The sequence below is a fragment of the Pestalotiopsis fici genome (genome assembly GCF_000516985.1).
Source record: "Pestalotiopsis fici W106-1 unplaced genomic scaffold PFICI_Scf_6, whole genome shotgun sequence".
Taxonomy (NCBI): domain Eukaryota; kingdom Fungi; phylum Ascomycota; class Sordariomycetes; order Amphisphaeriales; family Sporocadaceae; genus Pestalotiopsis; species Pestalotiopsis fici.
The window spans coordinates 937889-957124 of NW_006917096.1; the positions used below are offsets into that span (position 1 = coordinate 937889).

The following is a 19236-nucleotide window of genomic DNA, read 5'->3' on the forward strand; positions in this document are numbered from 1 at the left end:
TAGTGATATGTGCTAAGTACGGCGTCCGCGACTCAAATTCGCAATCGCGCAAGTTGGCATCCCAAAGACTAATCATACAGATAAGTCTCCATGTTGATCGAAGGCGCTTTGACTACATCCATGGATAATGGCAATAACACGCTGGTCAGTTTTTGCCGTGTTATCACATTTTCCTACTTCAATGACAATCACATGTAAAGCTTACAACAAAATCCCTTTTCTTTCTAGAAGACCCAGAAAAAAAAAGTCCCCCCATAAAAACGCGTTCTGGCGCCAATCCCTGTATTAGCAAGCAATTACATCACATCATTGGTTCGAGCTCTGTAATCTTTCCCCACCCCCAATTGTTGACTAGCGAAACACCACGGCCTCGGCTGCTGGTGATAGATGTCCAATTTATTTTTTTATCCCCCCATTAACCCCCTTGATCCCAACGTTTCCGTCTCCCTGATCTCTTTGGCTTCGTTGGAGAAATCACGACGACTTTGATCAAGATGGCGGGCCTTACTATCAAGCTCGCCCAGCGCTGTAAGCACCCAATCAACCCGTATTGAACCTACCTCAGTACACTGCTAGTCCCCTTCTCAACTAACACTTTGTCTTTTCCCCCATTAAGCCCCCAAGCAACCTGTCAAGCGCCTCCCAGCTTCAATTGACCTGTCCGCGACCGCGACCGTCGAAGATGCCAAGGCCGCCATTGCCAAAAAGGTCGGTCTGTCTGACCACAACCGCGTCGGCCTGTTCGACCCGGCGACCAAGAAGACCCTCAAGGACCGCAAGGCCGTCCTGTCCACCCTCTCCTACTCGGAGCTGCTGGTCAAGGACCTCGGACCCCAGCTCGGCTGGCGCACCGTCTTTGTGATCGAGTACCTGGGCCCGCTGCTCTTCCACCCGCTGTTCCTCGCCGTCCGCGGCTACCTCTACCCGGCCGTCTACCCGTACCTCAAGGACCATGTGCCCGAGCCCAACGCCTTTGACGGGCCCCTGAGCTGGAACCAGAAGCTCACCTTTGCCTGCATCATTGCCCACTTCCTCAAGCGCGAGTACGAGACCGTCTTTGTCCACAAGTTCTCGGCCTCGACCATGCCCGTCTGGAACGTCTTCCGCAACTCCTTCTTCTACTGGGCCGTCGCCGGCGTCCAGGCCGGCCTCGAGGTCTACGCCCCCTTTAGCTGGACCGCCAAGGCCGACAACCCGGCCATTGACGCCCTGGGCCTCGCTCTCTTCCTCTTTGGCGAGATTGCCAACCTCCGCGTCCACGCCTACCTTTCGACCCTGCGCAGCCCCGGCGGTACCGAGCGCCAGATCCCCCACGGCCACGGCTTCGAGATTGTCACCTGCCCCAACTACATGTTTGAGGTGATTGCATGGATTGGCATGATTCTCGTCAGCAGAAGTCCTTCGGTCGCCTTCTTCATCACCATTGGCTCCATGTACATGTTCAGCTGGGGCAAGGGCAAGGAGAGGGCCTACCGCAAGGAGTTTGGTGACAAGTACAAGAATAAGCGATTCGTTATGCTGCCTGGTCTTCTGTAAGAGGCGCATGATGTCACTTGCGAGCTAGCAATACCAGACAATCAAAGCGGACGCTCCAATGCCGAGTAATATCCCTGGAAGACAAGCACCATAGGGATTGGGGGATGTCCACCGCTTTCCACCAGATGCATTGCCTTGGCCGAAGATTAAAATGCAGAAAGGTGACAAGCACTGGAATAACTTCTGCAAAGATTTGCGGCGGCGGTTGAGAAGATTATCTCACGTCACAGAAAGATAAGAACGTCAGAGTAAAGACGTGAAACAGCTCCACCAAGAGAAGGGGAAACCTAATTTGGAGGGATGCAATTTAATACAAGATCAGTTGCGACATCCGCAGCCATTTCGACGCAGATATGACATAGAAATTAATGAAAATGCCAGTATATCATGATTGCTCACCAGATTATACAGCAAATATAGTCCCTATATAATCATTATATACTCATGGATTCATATCTCATGTCCTTTGAAGCAGACGTATACTGTGATGGGAGGGAGCCTTATATTCCCGTTCTCTCCTCGCTCTTGGCTGAATCATCCTTGCCTTGCGCAGAAGAATGTGGCTCACCTTCTGTACCAAGACTGGTCACAACAGACGGCACATCAATGTCCATCTTGTCTTCGACCCCGTTTGAGCCTTCAGAGCACGCCGGCTCTATGGCGTGCGGATCGTGCTCAGCGATCTCGGGTGCCGCCTGAGCCTCTCCCCCGAGTTGGTGGAATACGCCGTCTTCTTGCTCAGCCTGCAACGCAAGTCCCGCAAAACCTGCAATGTCCCTATCTTCCAACGACGGCGATGCTGCAAAGTCGTCCTCCTTCCGACGTTCGTCCTCGCAATCACCATCCAGCTCCATGAATGATGATGAGCTAGCCGTCACGTCACCCGTAGAAAAGACTCCCTTGCCCTTGTGGTCGTGGACATCGGCCACGACCGTCGTGGACCCAGACGGGAGTACAGATCCAGACCCCGTGGCCGACGAGGCCGAAGGCAAGGACGGTCGATCATCAATGCTCGTCGCCATGGCCTCACTGATACTGGCGGCAATGGCGTTGGTCACGGACGCAAACGAACCCTCCTGCTGATCCCCGGCCGCCTTGACTTCCTCGCCCGCGCCGCCGTCGGGGAGGACCTTGATGCCGGATTCCCCATCCGACGATGGCGCCACTACATCCTCCACGCCCTTGCCCTTTCCCAGCGCCCCGTCCCTATCCCCGTCCTCGGCCTCGTCGAAAATGCCCCGCCGGCTCGGCGTGCGCGATCCGCTCCAGCTGCTCCCGGAGCCTCCAGAGCACGAACAGCCGCTGCAGTCTGGGTCGCTGCAGCCGCCGCTGCCCCTCCGGACGCGGCGCAGAGTGTCCTCTAGGACGAGAAAGTCCCGCTCGAGCACCTCGGCCCAGTTTTGCACGTCGCCAGCCTCGCGCACCTTTTCGCTGCCTTGCTTCACCACCTTGACGAGTTTGTCGGTTTCTTTGCGCAGGGCTTCAGTAGCCTTTTTTGCTTCGAGTCAGTATTGGTTTTTCAGACGGTGGGAGCAAGTGATTAGTGGAATAAATGATTGCTTTCGAAAGCGTAATCAAGAAAGGGAGAAAAATCAACACACCTTGGCAACATCTCTCTCCTGCTTCTCCAGCGCCTTGGCGTTGGCATGCAGCAGACTCGCCCGGCCCTGCAGCTCCGTATCCAGAAGATTGCTAATAGTACCCACGAGGGCGGCACGGGCCTGCGCCGTCTGCTCGGGGCTCGAGGGCGGACTAGGCAGGTTTGGATGCAAGATGGGACCCTGGTGATGATGCGTGCTGCCAGTCGTCATGACCGACGTGGACGCCGTCGTGGGGACAGCGCGCGGGCTGGGCTGCGACGGCGCTATGCTCTGGTTATGCTGATAGCTCAAGCTGTTGTTGTTGTTATTGCTTCGCCCAAACCACGACGACGAAGATGCCGTCGTGGTATTGGTACCCCCCGTCGGAGGAAACGAAGGCGACGACGGCGACAGGCTTGCTAACATTGTTGCATGAGTGTTAGATCCCAGTGCCCTGGGCAGGCTCCCGGACAGCGAAGATGGCGGTGATGCGCCGGACGGCCTCGCGTCGGAAGACTGTCCGGTCAGTGTAGCCTGGCCGGGCCCGGTTGTGGTCGAGGAAGGTCCTGCGACAGCGGACATGTTCTTGTTGGCGAGTGAAAGTAAACAGGCGTATTAGCAGATATTCATCTATTTACTTTTTAACCTTCTGATGTGCAGCTGTCAAAAGATTAAAGGGTTGCACAACTGAGGCTAGGTAATGTCAAAGAAGCAAGAGAGGTCTAAAAATGGATAAATGAAACAACTTAATCAGGCCGTCTCTAGCATTTGATTGTCGTCCACCATCGGTGCATACTATCGCTGATTTGCGGGGTGCTTCACCATGATTGGAGCGAGGTAAGAGGCTCCCAAATCATGCACTTGAGAGAAGTAGCTGCCGGCAAGGAAAGCTTTACACGCGGCAACGATAGTAGACGTGCTCAACTGAGCCACGGTCCCTATATCGCTATAATTCACAAAACAGTTTCACATGTAAGGTTCTAATACAATTTGATATTTTCAAGTCCGTCCTAGCCGTCATCTATTGGCCTCATCCTGAAAGCTGCTTATTGTGGTACAAAAATCTGAGCGGGTATCCCAAAGGCATTTCACTTCTTCAATCCACTCGACCAGGTATATGCTTGGAGTGTACATGAAAATGCCTACCAGTTCTTGCCAGAACATCAACTCCTAGAAAATGCTATAGCACTTTGAAAGAAAAAAAAAATTACACCTCAAGCTACAACCGAAACGCCTCTTCGCCAAACAGTCCAGGCCGCAACGTCCGGTCTTTATATGCAGAATTAATCAGAGGAATAGAACAATATAAAACAACGCCGCGATAGATCATTTGAAGGGCCACGAGTAAGGCGCCTAACAGCGGATCATGCTGTTCCCGGCGTTGTCACACACGTAACAAAATAGTACTCGTATCATACAGCTCAATATACTTGAGCAAAGATGCTGGCCGATTGCAGGTGTATGTGGCAAAATTAAGCCTGCCCAGGTCATGCGACATTTGAGCAGACAGAAAAGAACAATCGTGTTTGTCCACGTAGCAAACACTCTGGTTGCCTAAAACGGTGGCTTGCCAACGCCGTTGCGTCGAAAGGGCACCGGCCCTGCTCCATTGTTTGGGCTCAGCAACGACTCGGGGCCGCGATCGTCTTGGGCGGAAGTCATGGAGGAAATCGAGTTGAAAGAGCTGTGGTTGGAACTGCTCATGGTCCCACTTCGAGACATCGAGAGGCCACCCATTGAAATCAGAGCATCGGCCCGTTCAAACACGTTCCCGGAAAACGCGTTTGCAAAAGATGCGCTTTGCGGTGTAGAAGGTACCGTTGCTTGTACAGCCGGACCAAGTGCAGCACTCTGCGGCGTGACTGGCAGCTGTGCTTGCGTAGAGTTGGAGTTGGACGTGTAGTGGCCCTGCTGATAGTAGTTGACACCTTCCTGGAACTGGCCCTGGAATTGGCCTTGGAACTGGCCCTGGATTGGGCCCTGGCTCTGGTATTGACCTGCATGGCGGAAAAGATTGGCCCACGGCGAGGCATATATGAGCTGCGTTGTCTCCTTGACGCTCAGCTGAATGGGGCGAAGCCGTGTCTTGATATCCAAAGAAAGCGAGATCTGATCCATGGCACGTCTAAGCATATTTCCGAAATCTGCCCATGCATCAACAAAACTTTTGCATAATGCCCAAAATCCAGGGTCCGTTCGAATCCCGGGCTCTTTAAACTTGATAGCCGACAGGCGCCCTTTCAAGAGATCTGTCTGATAAATCGATTGGCTACATCTGTTGATGAGGGCTCTCCAGCACTGCAAAGCATGTTCTGGCTGTCTCTGGGCTCTGGCCTCACGCAGACTATTGTTGAATTGTTGATTAAACATTGGAAGAGTGCGCATGAGCAGTTCCGTAGACTTGGACATGGACAAGAAAATCTTTTCAAAGTGGCGCTCCTCGCCGGAGATGTCAGTCCCGTAGCGACCACCGTCACTTGATGCAAACGACTCGCCAGAGCGAGGAGTGGCAGAGGTAATAGTGGCAGTTCTCCCTGACCCGTTCAGATAGGGCATGGAAACATCAGTCGCCACCCTCAGATTGCTTGGATTGTGACTGTGCTGACCACCACGATACCGGGGACCCACGTTGGCTCTATCGACAGTTGGTGTTGCTGAACTATCACGAGAATGCGGCTTGAGCGTTCCCGCTGGTCCAATCCTTCGAGGTGTGCGAGCACGAGCGTTGAAACCAGGCATGCCCATCAGGCTTTGGTTTGCCGTGACACGAAGTTCCGTTATGCTGTTGTACAAACACAGCATTAGTGTTCGGATGTATCGCGGATCGCCATTGCTGACAATGGTCTCCATGTTGTTGAGGAGAATGGAGCAGATGTGGCCATAAGCATTAATCAGGGTCAAAACTGCCCGCTGAACGTTTTCATTCTCCCTGGGGGCTTGACTGTCGGCGCCCAGTGATTCATGCTTCATGATCTCCTGCTCGAGTTCCTCTACATGCATATTGGTGTTAAAGAAGACAATCTCCAGGCTTGAGCGCTTAGCCGTGCCGTCATTCGTCAACCTTGTGAAGAGTTGAATCATTGGGTGGATCTGAAAAATGGCATAGAGAATGCCCTTGGCAGACTCGAGGATAGGGTCCACAACTTTTGATTCGCGCCGTTGCTCCGGCAAGACTGAGAGGCGACGGACGTAGTTGGGTCTCTGCAACAGTGGTTCAGCTGGGCTATTGGGGCTGACCATATTTGCATGTGCGTTGCCAGTCATCGAAGAGCCATGACTGAGCCCGCGGTAATGGCTAAATCTGTTGTTTGCCTGTGTTTCGTCGAGTGTACTCAGTTCGTTGGTGCGCTTGGACATCAGCCGTCTCGGGCGTTCTGCAGAACGATCCATGCGCGAACCTTGCAGTATAGTCTCGCTATTTGACCGAAGACGTTCGTTGGGATTGCCGATTGTCAAGGGCATCACCCCGGGTTTCCTAACTGTTGTGCTTTGCTGCGACAAGCCACGCGCATGTGATCGAGAGGGTATTGGCGGCGGCCGCGGAATAATGGGTGAACGCATGTCAGGTGCATCGATCCCATTGACCTTGATGGGAAATCGACCGCTGACCACTCGCTTCAGAGGAAATCTGGGTGTTTCGCTTCCGTCGTTGCCTTCATCACCCATGCCATTCTCGAATTCGATTTTCTTCTCTGCTTCCAGCTTTTCCGCAGTTTTTTGCTTCAAAAACTTTTTGATATGGGCCGTCACCGTGACTTCCGTCACTTCACTTTCCTTTAGGAACCCTTCGTTCGGGGGACTGCTGGCCTGGACCTGCAAGACTTCTCTCGGTGGGAACGTGATTGCGTTTCCGTCCAGCTTGAGGGCTTGTAAAGAGACCATGTCTCCCAGACAGAGAGGGAGCTCTTCTATCCGGTTCTTCTGAACCGCAAGCACTTTGAGGGAAGCTAGTTTTGCAATGTCAGGGGGGAGAACTCTAATCTTGTTCCTACCAAGATCCAGAATTTCCAAGGATTTGAGATTGCATAGCTGCAAGGACAAAAGAGTTAGCCATGAGCATAGCTATAAGCTCTTAGAAGACAATATTTACCGGTAGAGGAAATTCCTTGATGTGATTGTTCCTGACGTTGAGATAACGTAGGGACGTGCATTCAGAGAACCTGGCAGGAAAAGATGCAAGTTTGTTATGGGATAATGCAAGCCTGGGTCCGCAATTGTCAGCACAAGACATTTCTAGTTAAACTCAAGAGTTGCAGTAATGATGGCGAGACATACCGTTCCAACTCATTTTTGATAATGTCAACGACTTCATCAGGCAGCTGTTGGATGTTCCTCCGGCTCAGGTCGACCGTAACGCCCGGTTTAAGCTCAGTGCTCACACCACTTGCTTCGGCTGCTTGCGACTCATTGTCGCGAATAGCGCTTCTCATGGCCTCGCGTGCGAGAGCGATGACTTGAGATGCCGACATGGGACCGGAAGCGGAGAGATTCGAGCTCGAGGACTGCTGGAACTTCTCTGGAATGGGCGGCGGCGGCGGCATGTTGGCTATCGACGTCGGTAGTCTTCGAAGTCCTTGGGCGGGATTCGTTGGTAAGCCTCGTGAGGACGAGGACTGTGACGGGATGACGGTAGCTCCATTCGCGCCCAATGGCATCATGGAGGAAGACATGCTGCAAAAGCCAGCCGCGACTGGGCGGTTTTGTTTCTTTTTTACTACAATTTGACGCGCGCGCACCCCTTATCGATCTGGTAGTGTGGTTCGTCGTGGAATGGCCCGACGGATCGTCCTGATACGAGGTAAAAGAAGGGTTGAGTCGATCCCCGGTTTCAGTCAGGGTAGCTGCTTGTCAACGATGGACAAGTGACCAAGCCAGGGTGGATTCAGGCCAATCGAGTCTGTTGTTGCTGGGAAATCGGCAGGGTACACGGGTTCGTCATCGCTGGCGATGCTGTACTTTGGTTGAATTGACGTCTTCTTGGAATCGGGAGAGGAGAAGAACAGCCCGCCGTATCAATAGATTTCAGATGCACGTTTCGAGGTGTGATGCAGTGAGTGCAGTGCACAGAGCGGAGCGGCGGTGCGGCTCGATTGCGCGCCAGAGAAGGACGGACTGAGCGCTCGGGGAGGCAGGCAAGCAGGTAGATAGCGTACAGCTCGTCTGGTGTTTCAGGTTTCAACGACCAAGGGAGAGGAAGCGGTGGTTGGAGGCAAGGTAGTATGGAGAGAGGGGGGGAACGCAGGAGACGTTTCTCAGCTACTATCTGCTGGTCGAATGACAGCTGCACGATCAATTGAGGGGTGCAGCCATCTTTGCCTTTGTGATGTTGCTGTCTTCTCTGTTCTCGAGGACGTTCCTTGGACAACAAAAAAAATAAGACTGAACAAAAGATAATGTCGGTAGCGATGCTAAGGAACTGGGGCCCGAAGAATGGGCCGGTGATGGAAGGACTCGAAGAACGAACGGGGTACTCCCTACTCGCGTTGCAAGGGTCCCTTTGGGCGGAATCACAAACTGGCTGGCGTCTTGGTGGGTGCACTTTTGCGCTGGCCATACCTTGGCGCTAGCGTTGGTCGTTGCTGGTGGCCGATGGTGGACACCACCCTAAAATGCCAGTACTTGCGTACCCAGACTACCCCCTAAAAAATACATTGATTGCCCAGATAATGGATAGCAGCACCTTGACAAACAGCCACTTTCAGTCTATAAAATAATACAAGGGAACAAAAAGGGCGGATCCAGACAAGGGAGCAAGACAAGGTAAGACTCCAAAAAGGGGGGGATCGCAACATTGGAGTGCTAGACGTTGAGTCTGATCTGATGGTTCATGGTTTGCGGGAAGGTCGCGTAGCAGAGGCCTCTCTTCAAGGTTTCTAGCACACCCGCACTTGCTTTCTCTCTCTATCCCTCTGGAGCATGGTGGGGTGTATTTATTAGGGGCACTCGCCAGATACAGCACTGAGAATATGCGTTTATACTATCTTGTATGGCAGACTTCCATGGTTTCTTTCCGGTCAATATTTGAATCCACTGTGATAGGGAACTCTGACCAAGAAAGGGCCCCTTGAACGTGTGGCTGAAGAGTTTGAGATGCCTTCATATCTGCTGAGAACCAGCAGATGCAAAACAAGGACATTGGTGACGTGACTGGACTGCGATGTCGTCCATCTGCCTGCACCACTTATTACTCTGTACAATGGAATTTTGTGATTGGACTGTCTTCTATCAAAGTATGCAGAGTCGCGCCGAAATTGCAGCTCATGGTTGGTTGTGAACGCCGCTGTCATCATGCACATGGTAGCTTGTCTTGAGGTTGTCAGCGTCGCTTTTCTCGCAAATGTTTTCTGTATTATTCCCTCTGAACGAATCGTTGACTTGTCCCTGACAGGGTGTGATGCTAATAAGGCACCACAGTGAATAACAAGCCAATCCTTGTTCTCGGCCAACCGCCACAGCATCTTTTCGGGGCTGCTGGCTTGCGGGGGGGCCCGGTTCAGTGCAATCGCCTACCTGCAAGGCACTGCACGTTCTTTCCACGCGACAGCGGAGTCATAAGCAGCCATGTTATCATTATTCCAACTTTCTTTTCTTCATGACCCGAGAATACGGAGTTACACAAGTTATTGACGCATTCGTATGACGTGACGAGTTGGAAAGGAGGCTTGACGCGAACTTTTCAATTTACACCTACTTGCATGAACAAGCAGTGATCATCTTCGGTCGATCAGGTGCATCTTTCAGGAAAGACAGACATATAGTCCTGGTGACTTGTCTACCTCCATACAGCCTCGTTGTCAGCCCTATCACAGCAGCGAGTCGTAGCACGCACCTCTCTCACCCTTCCGAACCCAACAGTCTAGGGCACGATTTAGAGTTCTGCTCGACGCATCGACCTGCATGTGGAAGATATTCCTTGGGTCAACTTCCCAGCCAAACTGAAAAGTTTAGTATTCTTTTTGCCGCAAACTATTCATGCACCAGCGGGACCGTGGTTCAATGTACCGTTCGCTGTACATCAAACAGTTCAATTGATATCTCGTATGCACCCACCCGAAAAGCAACAAACGCGTGCATTTTTTGTGCCTGCACAATATTACTACGAACGAAGCAGTATTTGCTTCCTTTACTGTTCATGAGCGGCTTCAAGTCTTGGTACGCTCCTGCCCCTAGTCAAGATTGGTTTCGGGCCAGCACATCACTACCTACGAGTCTGGTTACAGTAGGTAGGTACCCTCGGGTCACTTGTGTCTGCCTGCCTGCCTGCCAGGCCAGTTGTTAGAGTCGTCGCCACCTTACAAATTTCGAGCCTCGTCACTAAATTGCTCCTCCCTACAATTCAAATGGCCCAAAACAGCAATCCGAAAAGCTTCACAAGACAAATCAAGCATTCACACGCAATCAGGGGTTCTGGCTTGGGCAATTCTTGTATGCACAATATGCCGCAGTAGCCGACGTGTCTAACACGCGTAAACGCCTTTGCATCAAATCTCTCCTGTCTTGGACTCTATGAAGCCCATCGTCTTTTTGAGTTTGCCCAATTCAACCAAAGCCTACCGGAGCGATGCCTCCGCTCAAGCGAACGGGCTCATACGTTCCACCGGACCTGGACTTTACCCTCAGGCGCCAATTCAATCGACCAAGCTTCAGACCCCAGCAGCGAGAGATCATACAAGCCTCTCTCGACGGCAACGATGTCTTTGTTCAAGCAGCCACTTCGTTTGGAAAGAGTCTATGCTTCCAGCTTCCGGCAGTCGTGGATCATGGCAGTGGGCAATACCCTTGATTCCCTCATGGATGATGACATGTGACTGACATTCTCTCAAAGTCACCATAGTAATATCACCTCTTTTGAGTCTGATGATGAATCAGGTGGAATCTCTGCGTGCCGCCGGTATTGACGCCAGCACGCTAAACAGCAATACACCTATGCCAGAAAAGGACCGCATCTATAAAGATCTTCAAACTGGCCATCCTCGGACGCGGCTACTCTACGTGACCCCTGAATTATGTGCTCTCGATCGGTTCAGGGGCATTCTACGAATTGTCCACGAACAGAGGGAGCTAGCAAGGATCGCTATTGATGAGGCACATTGCATATCAGAATGGGGCCACGACTTTCGTAAGGATTTCAAGCGTTTATCCTGGCTACGTCAAACCTTCCCAGATGTCCCTATCATGTGTCTAACGGCGACCGCCAACAACAAGGTGCGTCACGATGTTTTATCCACACTTGGCCTGGACGAAAAATCGGAAAGCTTAAAAACTTTCATAATGACGGCCCATCGCCCAAATCTTCATCTCGAGATCCGGTTCACGTCGGATGAGAAAGATGAGCGCCTCGAAGACTTTATACAATGGATCAGAAGTGTGTATAAGCGCCGGTCTGCTGAACCACGAAAGACCGAACTTCCTCCCAATGAACGCGTGGATAATGTGCCCGGCATCATATACACAATTTCACGTGATGAATGCGAAAGCCTGGCCGCTTCGCTTCGAGCTGAGGGAATAGGAGCTCAGCCCTTCCACGCCAAACTCTCCAAGGACGTGAAAGAACAAACCCTAGCACGATGGGTGGGCAATGTGCAAGGCTACGATATCATTGTAGCCACGACGGCCTTTGGGATGGGTATCGACAAGCTAAATGTGCGATTTGTTGTGCACTGGCGCCTCCCCAAATCATTCGAGGGCTACTATCAAGAAGCCGGCCGGGCGGGTCGTGACGGCAAAGCGGCATACTGCTTTTTATACTATAGCCGCGAGGACCGGGACCGCGTCTCGAACCTTGTCATACGCGACGCACAAAAGAGTGGCAATGCGAAAAATTTTCAGGCTCGCGCGGAAAGTCTCCAGAAGCTTGCTAATTACTGCGAAAGTACCAACGCCTGCCGCCATGCCCTTCTGTGCCGGTACTTTGGCGAGGAAAAGGTGCCCGAATGCGACTATGCTTGTGACTGGCACAAGGACGCTAGCGATCTTCAAAAGAGGTGGCTCAGGGAGCTGGCTTCTGAAGAATTCGTTAGCACACAGCGGGAAGAAGGACGATTCAATGTTGACTGGGATGACTAATCAAACGATTGATGATATTGATGTATTCAGGTATCATGCCGAGAGTACCTAATTGATCGTGGGCGACACGTTCCGTCAAAGCATTTGAGCGACAATGAGCTCCATACCATACCACTCAAACCAAAGGACCTAGGAGACCTATTCGTGGCAGTCATGCATCTAGGGGAGTTCACTGACGCAGAAGTCCAGGCACATGGTTTCAAGGAAAGATTCAGGCGCCTATGATACGTGAAGCGATATGGTATTCCATTCTTTAAAGGACAAATCAGAAAGTCCAACAGACCTTATGCTTGGCATGGGACGGCGCGTAAGCCCAACCTTGTTCTTTGAGTTTGTAATCGCATGTAATAGACACGTAGTGACGACGATCGTGGCAGTCATAATGGCGTTGCGCACTCTTGATATTTGTACGGATCAGTTCGCTTCACCCCCCCCCCCCCCCCCCCCCGTGGACCTACTTCATCCGTCTTCATATATAAGATCCTTTAACCAATATATCAGATTCTGGTGCCTCAATGAGATCATAATTGACTTGCAATCCCGCAGTTCGAATCGCCATGAAAGGGTTAGGACCGGGTTCTATAAGGGATCTATAGACCTTGCACTTTATATTGGCGAAATCGCAGTCCTGTCTTTCTCTTGGATGACTTTCTCTTGCACTTGTTGTCTTCTGAACCGATCAATAAATTCGGTAATGTCTTGCCACTTGTAACAAACGATCGAGGTGAGCAGTGTCAAAGGCACGGCAAACGCCCAGTACATCCAGAACTGATTGGACACTGTCCATCCACCTTCGGAATCATAGTTGAAGAAAGACATGCTGAAAATAGCACAGATAAAAGTGGGAGGCAGAAAGGCCAGAGTCAGCAGAGAAATGGTCTTCATGGCGGCGCTATCAATCTTGGCCGCCTCGCCAATCTTGACTGACAAGGCCGAGTCGTACTGCGCTACCGTATTGAAGGCGAGCTGGATCTCGTTTTGCAGCCTCTTTTCGTTGGAGACGGAGCGGTAGCGCAGACTGTCGACCAGCTGCTTGTGAAACAGCAGTCGCTGGCGGACACGGGTCCATGCCCTACGGTCGAGGCTTGTCGACTGGGTGTCGTGGTGCTGTGCGTTGATGGCCTCCAGGGTCCGGGCGGCGACGTCGAGGCTCTCGCTGACGTGAATGGCGTGTCGCGCCAGGTCGTGGAGCCGCCTATACTCGGGCTCGGGCTTGCCTTGTACTCTATGGGTTTCAATGTCCCGAACCTGGTTGCGGATCCGCCATACGGCGGTGTCTTGCAATCGCGCGACCTCGCCAGACAGCTCAATGTAGGGCCAGAATGGATCGGCCAGGCAGTCTGGTTCTACCTGCTTGAAGGTTTGGAGAAGGTGATCCATGACAGCCATATCCAGATCAAATAAGATGAGAACCGTCTGGTTGGTTGCTTCTGTCCATCGCGAAAAGACGTTGATCTTCAACCATTGGTATCGATACGCGTCTATCATTTGTTTTGTCTCAAAGAATGCCCAAGTCCCTTGTTCTTGGTCAATAGTGGTCTTATTTTGACATTCCGATGCTTGACTTACTCGTGGTTTTCTTATCTTCCTTATCGAAATCATGTTCTGCACCGAAGTATCCATTGGAATTCTGACAATGGTCTGACCACCATTCATTGGGTATACCGAATGTGGTGCTAAATATTTGCTTGCAGACTGGACACAGACGGCTCTTATTGGCGCTTGCAGCCCTATCCTCTTATAAGAATCAAATCCATTTATGCGCTTTTTTTCTTTTTGGCCCAAACTTACACTATGCAGACCTGTGAGCCCCCGGTTATATTATTCCATCTTGTCTTGGATTCATGTAATTCAGAGGATAGAAACTCGTCTTTTTGCCAATCATTATGACCTATGATATTGTCAGCCTGATGTTTCATTTGTTGTGTAACGACAGCTGCTCGTACTGTTTGTATGCCATGCCGCTATTGGAGTAGTAGCACCTGGGCAAATGCTCAGTGTAGAGTCGGTCTGTATAGCTTCTTGGCAGTGAACCATGTTCATGTCTGGAAATGATGATCTGATTAGAGATGCGCAAATCTTTCTGCGGCTTTAGAATGTTATATCCAAAGCCCACGATGGGCTCAGCCTCATGCCGGTCGGCCTGACGTTTGGCCGTCAGCCACTCATGGTGTGAGGCCGTTCCCACGCTGCATATGGGCGCAGCTCATTCGGCACTTTTCGTCCTCTCAATTCTGCCTTACTTACTCCGCATTGCGGTCCACCAGGCTCAGCCCGACCGTACACAATCGCAGAGCCTTACTTCCATCGGCTGTGATCTTCATCAATAAACTTGCACTGGACAAATTTCAGTTCTCATTTCAAGAAATCCATTAGAGATAGATTGCATCAACTTTGCAAAGCCACACTTTTTCGCCTTTCATGTACACAGCAGCATGCTGTACAAATGCTGCAACTGAAACACCATGATTACAAAGTCGGGTGGATATGCGCTCTTCCGAAAGAACAGACGGCGGCAATCGCCATGTTGGATGTTCGCCATGCGAATCTGCCCAAGCCGCCCACAGATCTGAATGCCTATACGTTGGGCTCAATCGGTGACCACAATATTGTCATAGCCTGCCTCCCAAAGGGCAAATATGGCACGGTCTCGGCATCAGTGGTGGCAACAAACATGGCAAGCACATTTCCCGCCATCAGATTCGGCCTCATGGTGGGCATCGGCGGTGGCATCCCTCCTTCAGTCAGGCTGGGAGATGTGGTTGTGAGCGTGCCCGTCGGCCAATACCCGGGAGTGGTGCAGTGGGATTCGGGCAAAGCAGAAGAAGGTGGCACGTTTAGACGGACTGGGGCGCTAAACAATCCTCCAACATCATTGTTGACAGTATTGACAAAACTCGAATCGGAGCATGAGATGATGGGCCCCCAATTTCCTCAATATCTAGAGGACCTGGCCACAAAATATCCTCGGCTGGCCTCCAAGTACATCAAGTCAGATGAGCTCCAAGACATCCTTTTTGACAAAGATTATCCCCATGCCGACAACGGCGGGGACGGAGGACACGACGACAGCTGCAAATCTTGCGACAAGAGTCGATCAGTCAAACGAGAACCACGAGAAGCACAGGTTCACTATGGGCTTGTTGCATCTGGCAATCAAGTTATCAAGGATGCGATATTTCGGGATTCACTTATTAAGGAACTTGGTGACAATGTACTTTGCGTCGAAATGGAGGCTGCAGGTCTGATGGACAATTTTCCGTGTATTGTCATACGTGGAATATGTGACTATGCAGACTCGCACAAGAACAAAGCATGGCAGGAGCACGCTGCAGCGATCGCGGCGGCCTTCACAAAAGAATTGTTGGGATACGTCACTGTCGCCGAGGTCGCGGAAGAAGTGTCTGCAACAGAAATACTCTCTCAAAGTGAGTCAAGTCTTACTTTCTCTGAATAGACTAGTTTGTGCTTACCATATCTTTTTTGGGCTCATAGTTGACCAGACCGTGGAAACTATCAAGGAAGACACCACGCATACAAAACAGCTGCTCGACAGGAAAGAAGATAGGGACATACTGTCCTGGCTCTCACAGACACATTACGGCGCACAGCAAAGTGACATCTTGAGAAAGTGGCATTCAAGCACAGGTCGGTGGTTCTTAAACTCGACGGTTTACCAGGACTGGCTTGAGACAAAAGGAAGGACTTTATTCTGCCCTGGAATCCCCGGCGCAGGAAAAACGATAATGGCAGCCGCCGTGATCAACAATATCAGTCTCCAGCTCACGCGGAACACGAAGATTGGACTGGGCTATGTCTATTTCACGTTTTCTCAACGACGTGAGCAGACCATTGAGCACGTCTTGTCAAGCCTCATGATGCAGTTCTTACACAGACAGGATTCTCTGCCGAAACATGTACGCGAGCTGTACGAACGTCATAAAAAGAATGGTACGCGGCCCAGTCGCGATGAACTAATCAAAGGACTGCAAGTCGTAGCGTCCGGCTATGAGCGAGCATTCATTGTGCTTGATGCTATAGATGAATGCAGCACAATCAATCAATGTCGGACACAAGTCCTGGACGACATCGCGAAGCTCCAAGTTGACATCGGTATAAATATCCTTGCAACTTCACGAATGTTGGAAGAGATTACCTCCAAATTTGGTCATCAAAGCACCGTACTACCGATCACGGCCCAAAAGGCGGATGTAGAACTTGTGCTGAAGAGTCAAATGGAAGTCCACGACCAAGAAATTTTCAGTGATTCTTTCAAAGACGAAGTAGCTTACAAAGTGGCTCGGATAGCGAAAGGAATGTATGTATTTCATTTACTCTTTTCTTTTCTGTCTTGTTCTGGAAGGACATAGGGAGCGTGCAATCTTCTTATATCGAATGAGCCAAAGAAATCCCGCTAATCTGCTTTCTTTAGGTTCCTACTTGCGCAATTGCATTTGAATGCATTGATTGCCATGCCTACAAAGGGGAAAATCAAGCGAGCCCTTGAAGGACTCTCCTCAGGACTAGCTGGTTTACATGACGTGTATGAGTCGGCAATGGTGAGAATAGAAAGCCAAAACTCTGAAAGAAGTGAACTGGCCAAATCGGTCCTGTCCTGGATCGTGCACGCTCGTACACCACTTTCAGTCATGCAACTGCAACACGCATTAAGCGTGACACCAAATGCCAAGGCTATTGACGAGGACGACATACCGACTGTTGGAACGCTTCAGTCTGTCTGTGGTGGCTTAGTCACAATTGACACGGCAAGTGACAAGATTCGCTTGATCCACTACACAACACAAGAATATTTCGAACGAACTCGAGAGAAATGGTTTCCTCACGCACAGCAACAAATCACACAAACGTGTATGACCTACCTCTCATTTCCAATTCACATTCAAGATTGCGAGGATATTGTCGATTACTTTGAGCGTAGCCAACTTTATCCGTTATATGATTACGCACACTTTGCGTGGATGCACCATGCAAAAGAAAGCCCAGCGATGCCAGAAGTCGTCGAGTTCCTACGAAAGGTGGAGAGGGATCAAGTAGTTCTTTCCTGGGACTTGTCCTGGTGTGGCCAGTCCTTAGGTCCTTCGAATACGCCAACCCGCAAGACTCAGCATGCGGCTCTACACATGGCCATACACTTTGGCTTGGATTATGCTGCCGAAGAGTTACTACGCAGTTATGATATTCTCAAAGATCATGACTGTGATCCAACAGCAATAGCGCATGCGATCAAGCATGAGCGGGTTGCGGTGGTCAAGCTGCTTCTCCAGGTGGAAGGAATGGACGTGAATCGCAAAGATTGCCACCTCATGACACCTTTGGCGTGGGCTGCCCAGGAGGGGCAAGCAGAAATAGCCCGATTACTTTTGAGAGATGGTAGAGTTGAGATCAATAGCAAAAATGGCGAATCTGAGTTAACACCGTTGGCGTTAGCTGCTAGAGGACGAGACGAAGGAATAGTTCAACTACTGCTTGAGACCAAAGGAGTCGATATTAATAGCAAGGATCGGGAGGGTCAGACACCCCTGGCTTTGGCAATCAAGAGAGGCACTACGAAGACTATCGAATTCCTGCTCCAGGCCGAAGGGATTGATATCAAGAATAAGGATCATACTGGTCAAACACCACTAGCCTTGGCTCTCGAGAGAAGCAATATGAAAGCACTTGAATTACTGCTCAAAACCGAGGGAATCGATATCAACACAAAGGATTCAGATCGCCACACACCCATAGGGTGGGCAATCGCGAGCGACTTCGCAAATGTGGTCGAACTACTGATTAACACAGAAGGAGTTGATGTCAATAGAAAGAACCAAGATGGTGTGACACCACTAGTCGGGGCCATCGGGAGTGGCTTTACAAATGTGGTCGAATTACTGCTGAAGACCGAAGGGATCGATGTTAACCAACGAACCCACGCTGGCCAGACACCACTGGCCTTGGCAATCGAAAGATACAACACACAGGTGGTTGGATTGCTGCTCAATATGGAAGGAGTTGATGTCAACAGAAAGAATCACACGGCCCAGACACCACTAGCCATATCCGTCAAACTGGGAAATAAAAAGGTTACCCAAATGCTGCTTGATACTGGGAGAGTCAATATTGGAAGCCAAGATCAGATTGGCCAAACACCATTGACCTTGGCGTTCAAAGCCGGGGATAAAGAGGTGTTCAAGATGCTACTAGAGGCTGGAGCAGTCGATATAAACCGCCAGGACCAAGCCGGACGAACACTACTTGCGTTGCCGGCCAGCAAAGAATGTGCAGAGATGATTAAGATGCTACTGGAAAGTGGGAGAGCGAATGCAAACCTCGAAAACCAGATCAGACAAACAGTGTTAGCCTTGGCGGCTAAGAATGGACTTGAAGAGCTGGTCGAAATGCTGCTTGCGACCGACAAAGCAGAGGTAGATAACAAGGATCTAGCTGGTCAGACAGCACTGTTTTTTGCCGCTGAAAATGGCCACGAGAAAGTAGTCCAGCTGTTGGTCGGAACTGGGAAAGTCTACATCAACAGAAGAGATGGCCTTGGACAGACACCACTGGCAGCAGCGGCTTCAAGAGGACATGACAAAATCGTTGAGATGCTCCTCAAGATTGACAAAATAAATATAGATGGCAAAGACATCAATGGCTTGACACCACTGGCAGCAGCGGCTTCAAGAGGCCATGACAAAATCGTTGAGATGCTCCTCAAGATTGACAAAATAAATATAGATGGCAAAGACAACAATGGCTTGACACCACTGGCTCTGGCGGCTAAAAGCGGCAGTTTCGAGACAGTCAAGCTATTCATCGAGACTGGGAAAGCAGACAGAGAGAGTCGAAATCGGGCGGGATATGCACTTTTGACTCATGCAGCCCGGGAAGGTTGCATGGAGAGGGTTGAGATGCTTCTCAACAGCGGATACTTTGATTTCATTGTCGAAGACATGGCTACCTTGAAAACTCTGAGGTATTTTAGGACGACAAGAGAGGACTTGGGCAAGCATCTGGTGGAGTTCGTAAAGATGTCAGTCTGGAGGTCATAAGATGT

The 19236-nt window shown here is 50.7% G+C and overlaps 6 protein-coding genes across 6 annotated transcripts; 3 read left to right on the forward strand and 3 right to left on the reverse strand.

Annotated features, from left to right (window-relative positions):
* Positions 1-494: 494 nt before the first annotated feature.
* On the forward strand, positions 495-1536 carry PFICI_08759 (uncharacterized protein; the record flags this gene model as incomplete). The annotated part of the gene is made up of 2 exons (XM_007837340.1): positions 495-528; positions 617-1536. The coding sequence occupies 2 exons, from the start codon at positions 495-497 to the stop codon at positions 1534-1536; spliced, it is 954 nt and encodes a 317-aa protein (XP_007835531.1).
* Positions 1537-2036: 500 nt separating this feature from the next.
* On the reverse strand, positions 2037-3698 carry PFICI_08760 (uncharacterized protein; the record flags this gene model as incomplete). Its single annotated transcript, XM_007837341.1, has 2 exons — positions 2037-3026; positions 3138-3698. 2 exons carry the CDS (start codon positions 3696-3698, stop codon positions 2037-2039), a joined length of 1551 nt encoding a protein of 516 aa, XP_007835532.1.
* A 972-nt stretch (positions 3699-4670) lies between these two features.
* Positions 4671-7771, reverse strand: PFICI_08761 (uncharacterized protein; the record flags this gene model as incomplete). Its single annotated transcript, XM_007837342.1, has 3 exons — positions 4671-7145; positions 7207-7318; positions 7392-7771. 3 exons carry the CDS (start codon positions 7769-7771, stop codon positions 4671-4673), a joined length of 2967 nt encoding a protein of 988 aa, XP_007835533.1.
* Positions 7772-10677: 2906 nt separating this feature from the next.
* PFICI_08762 (uncharacterized protein) lies at positions 10678-12182 on the forward strand (the record flags this gene model as incomplete). The annotated part of the gene is made up of 2 exons (XM_007837343.1): positions 10678-10882; positions 10942-12182. The coding sequence occupies 2 exons, from the start codon at positions 10678-10680 to the stop codon at positions 12180-12182; spliced, it is 1446 nt and encodes a 481-aa protein (XP_007835534.1).
* A 606-nt stretch (positions 12183-12788) lies between these two features.
* Positions 12789-13838, reverse strand: PFICI_08763 (uncharacterized protein; the record flags this gene model as incomplete). The annotated part of the gene is made up of 2 exons (XM_007837344.1): positions 12789-13721; positions 13752-13838. The coding sequence occupies 2 exons, from the start codon at positions 13836-13838 to the stop codon at positions 12789-12791; spliced, it is 1020 nt and encodes a 339-aa protein (XP_007835535.1).
* Positions 13839-14706: 868 nt separating this feature from the next.
* PFICI_08764 (uncharacterized protein) lies at positions 14707-19231 on the forward strand (the record flags this gene model as incomplete). Its single annotated transcript, XM_007837345.1, has 3 exons — positions 14707-15610; positions 15678-16500; positions 16615-19231. 3 exons carry the CDS (start codon positions 14707-14709, stop codon positions 19229-19231), a joined length of 4344 nt encoding a protein of 1447 aa, XP_007835536.1.
* Between the last annotated feature and the right edge of the window lie 5 nt (positions 19232-19236).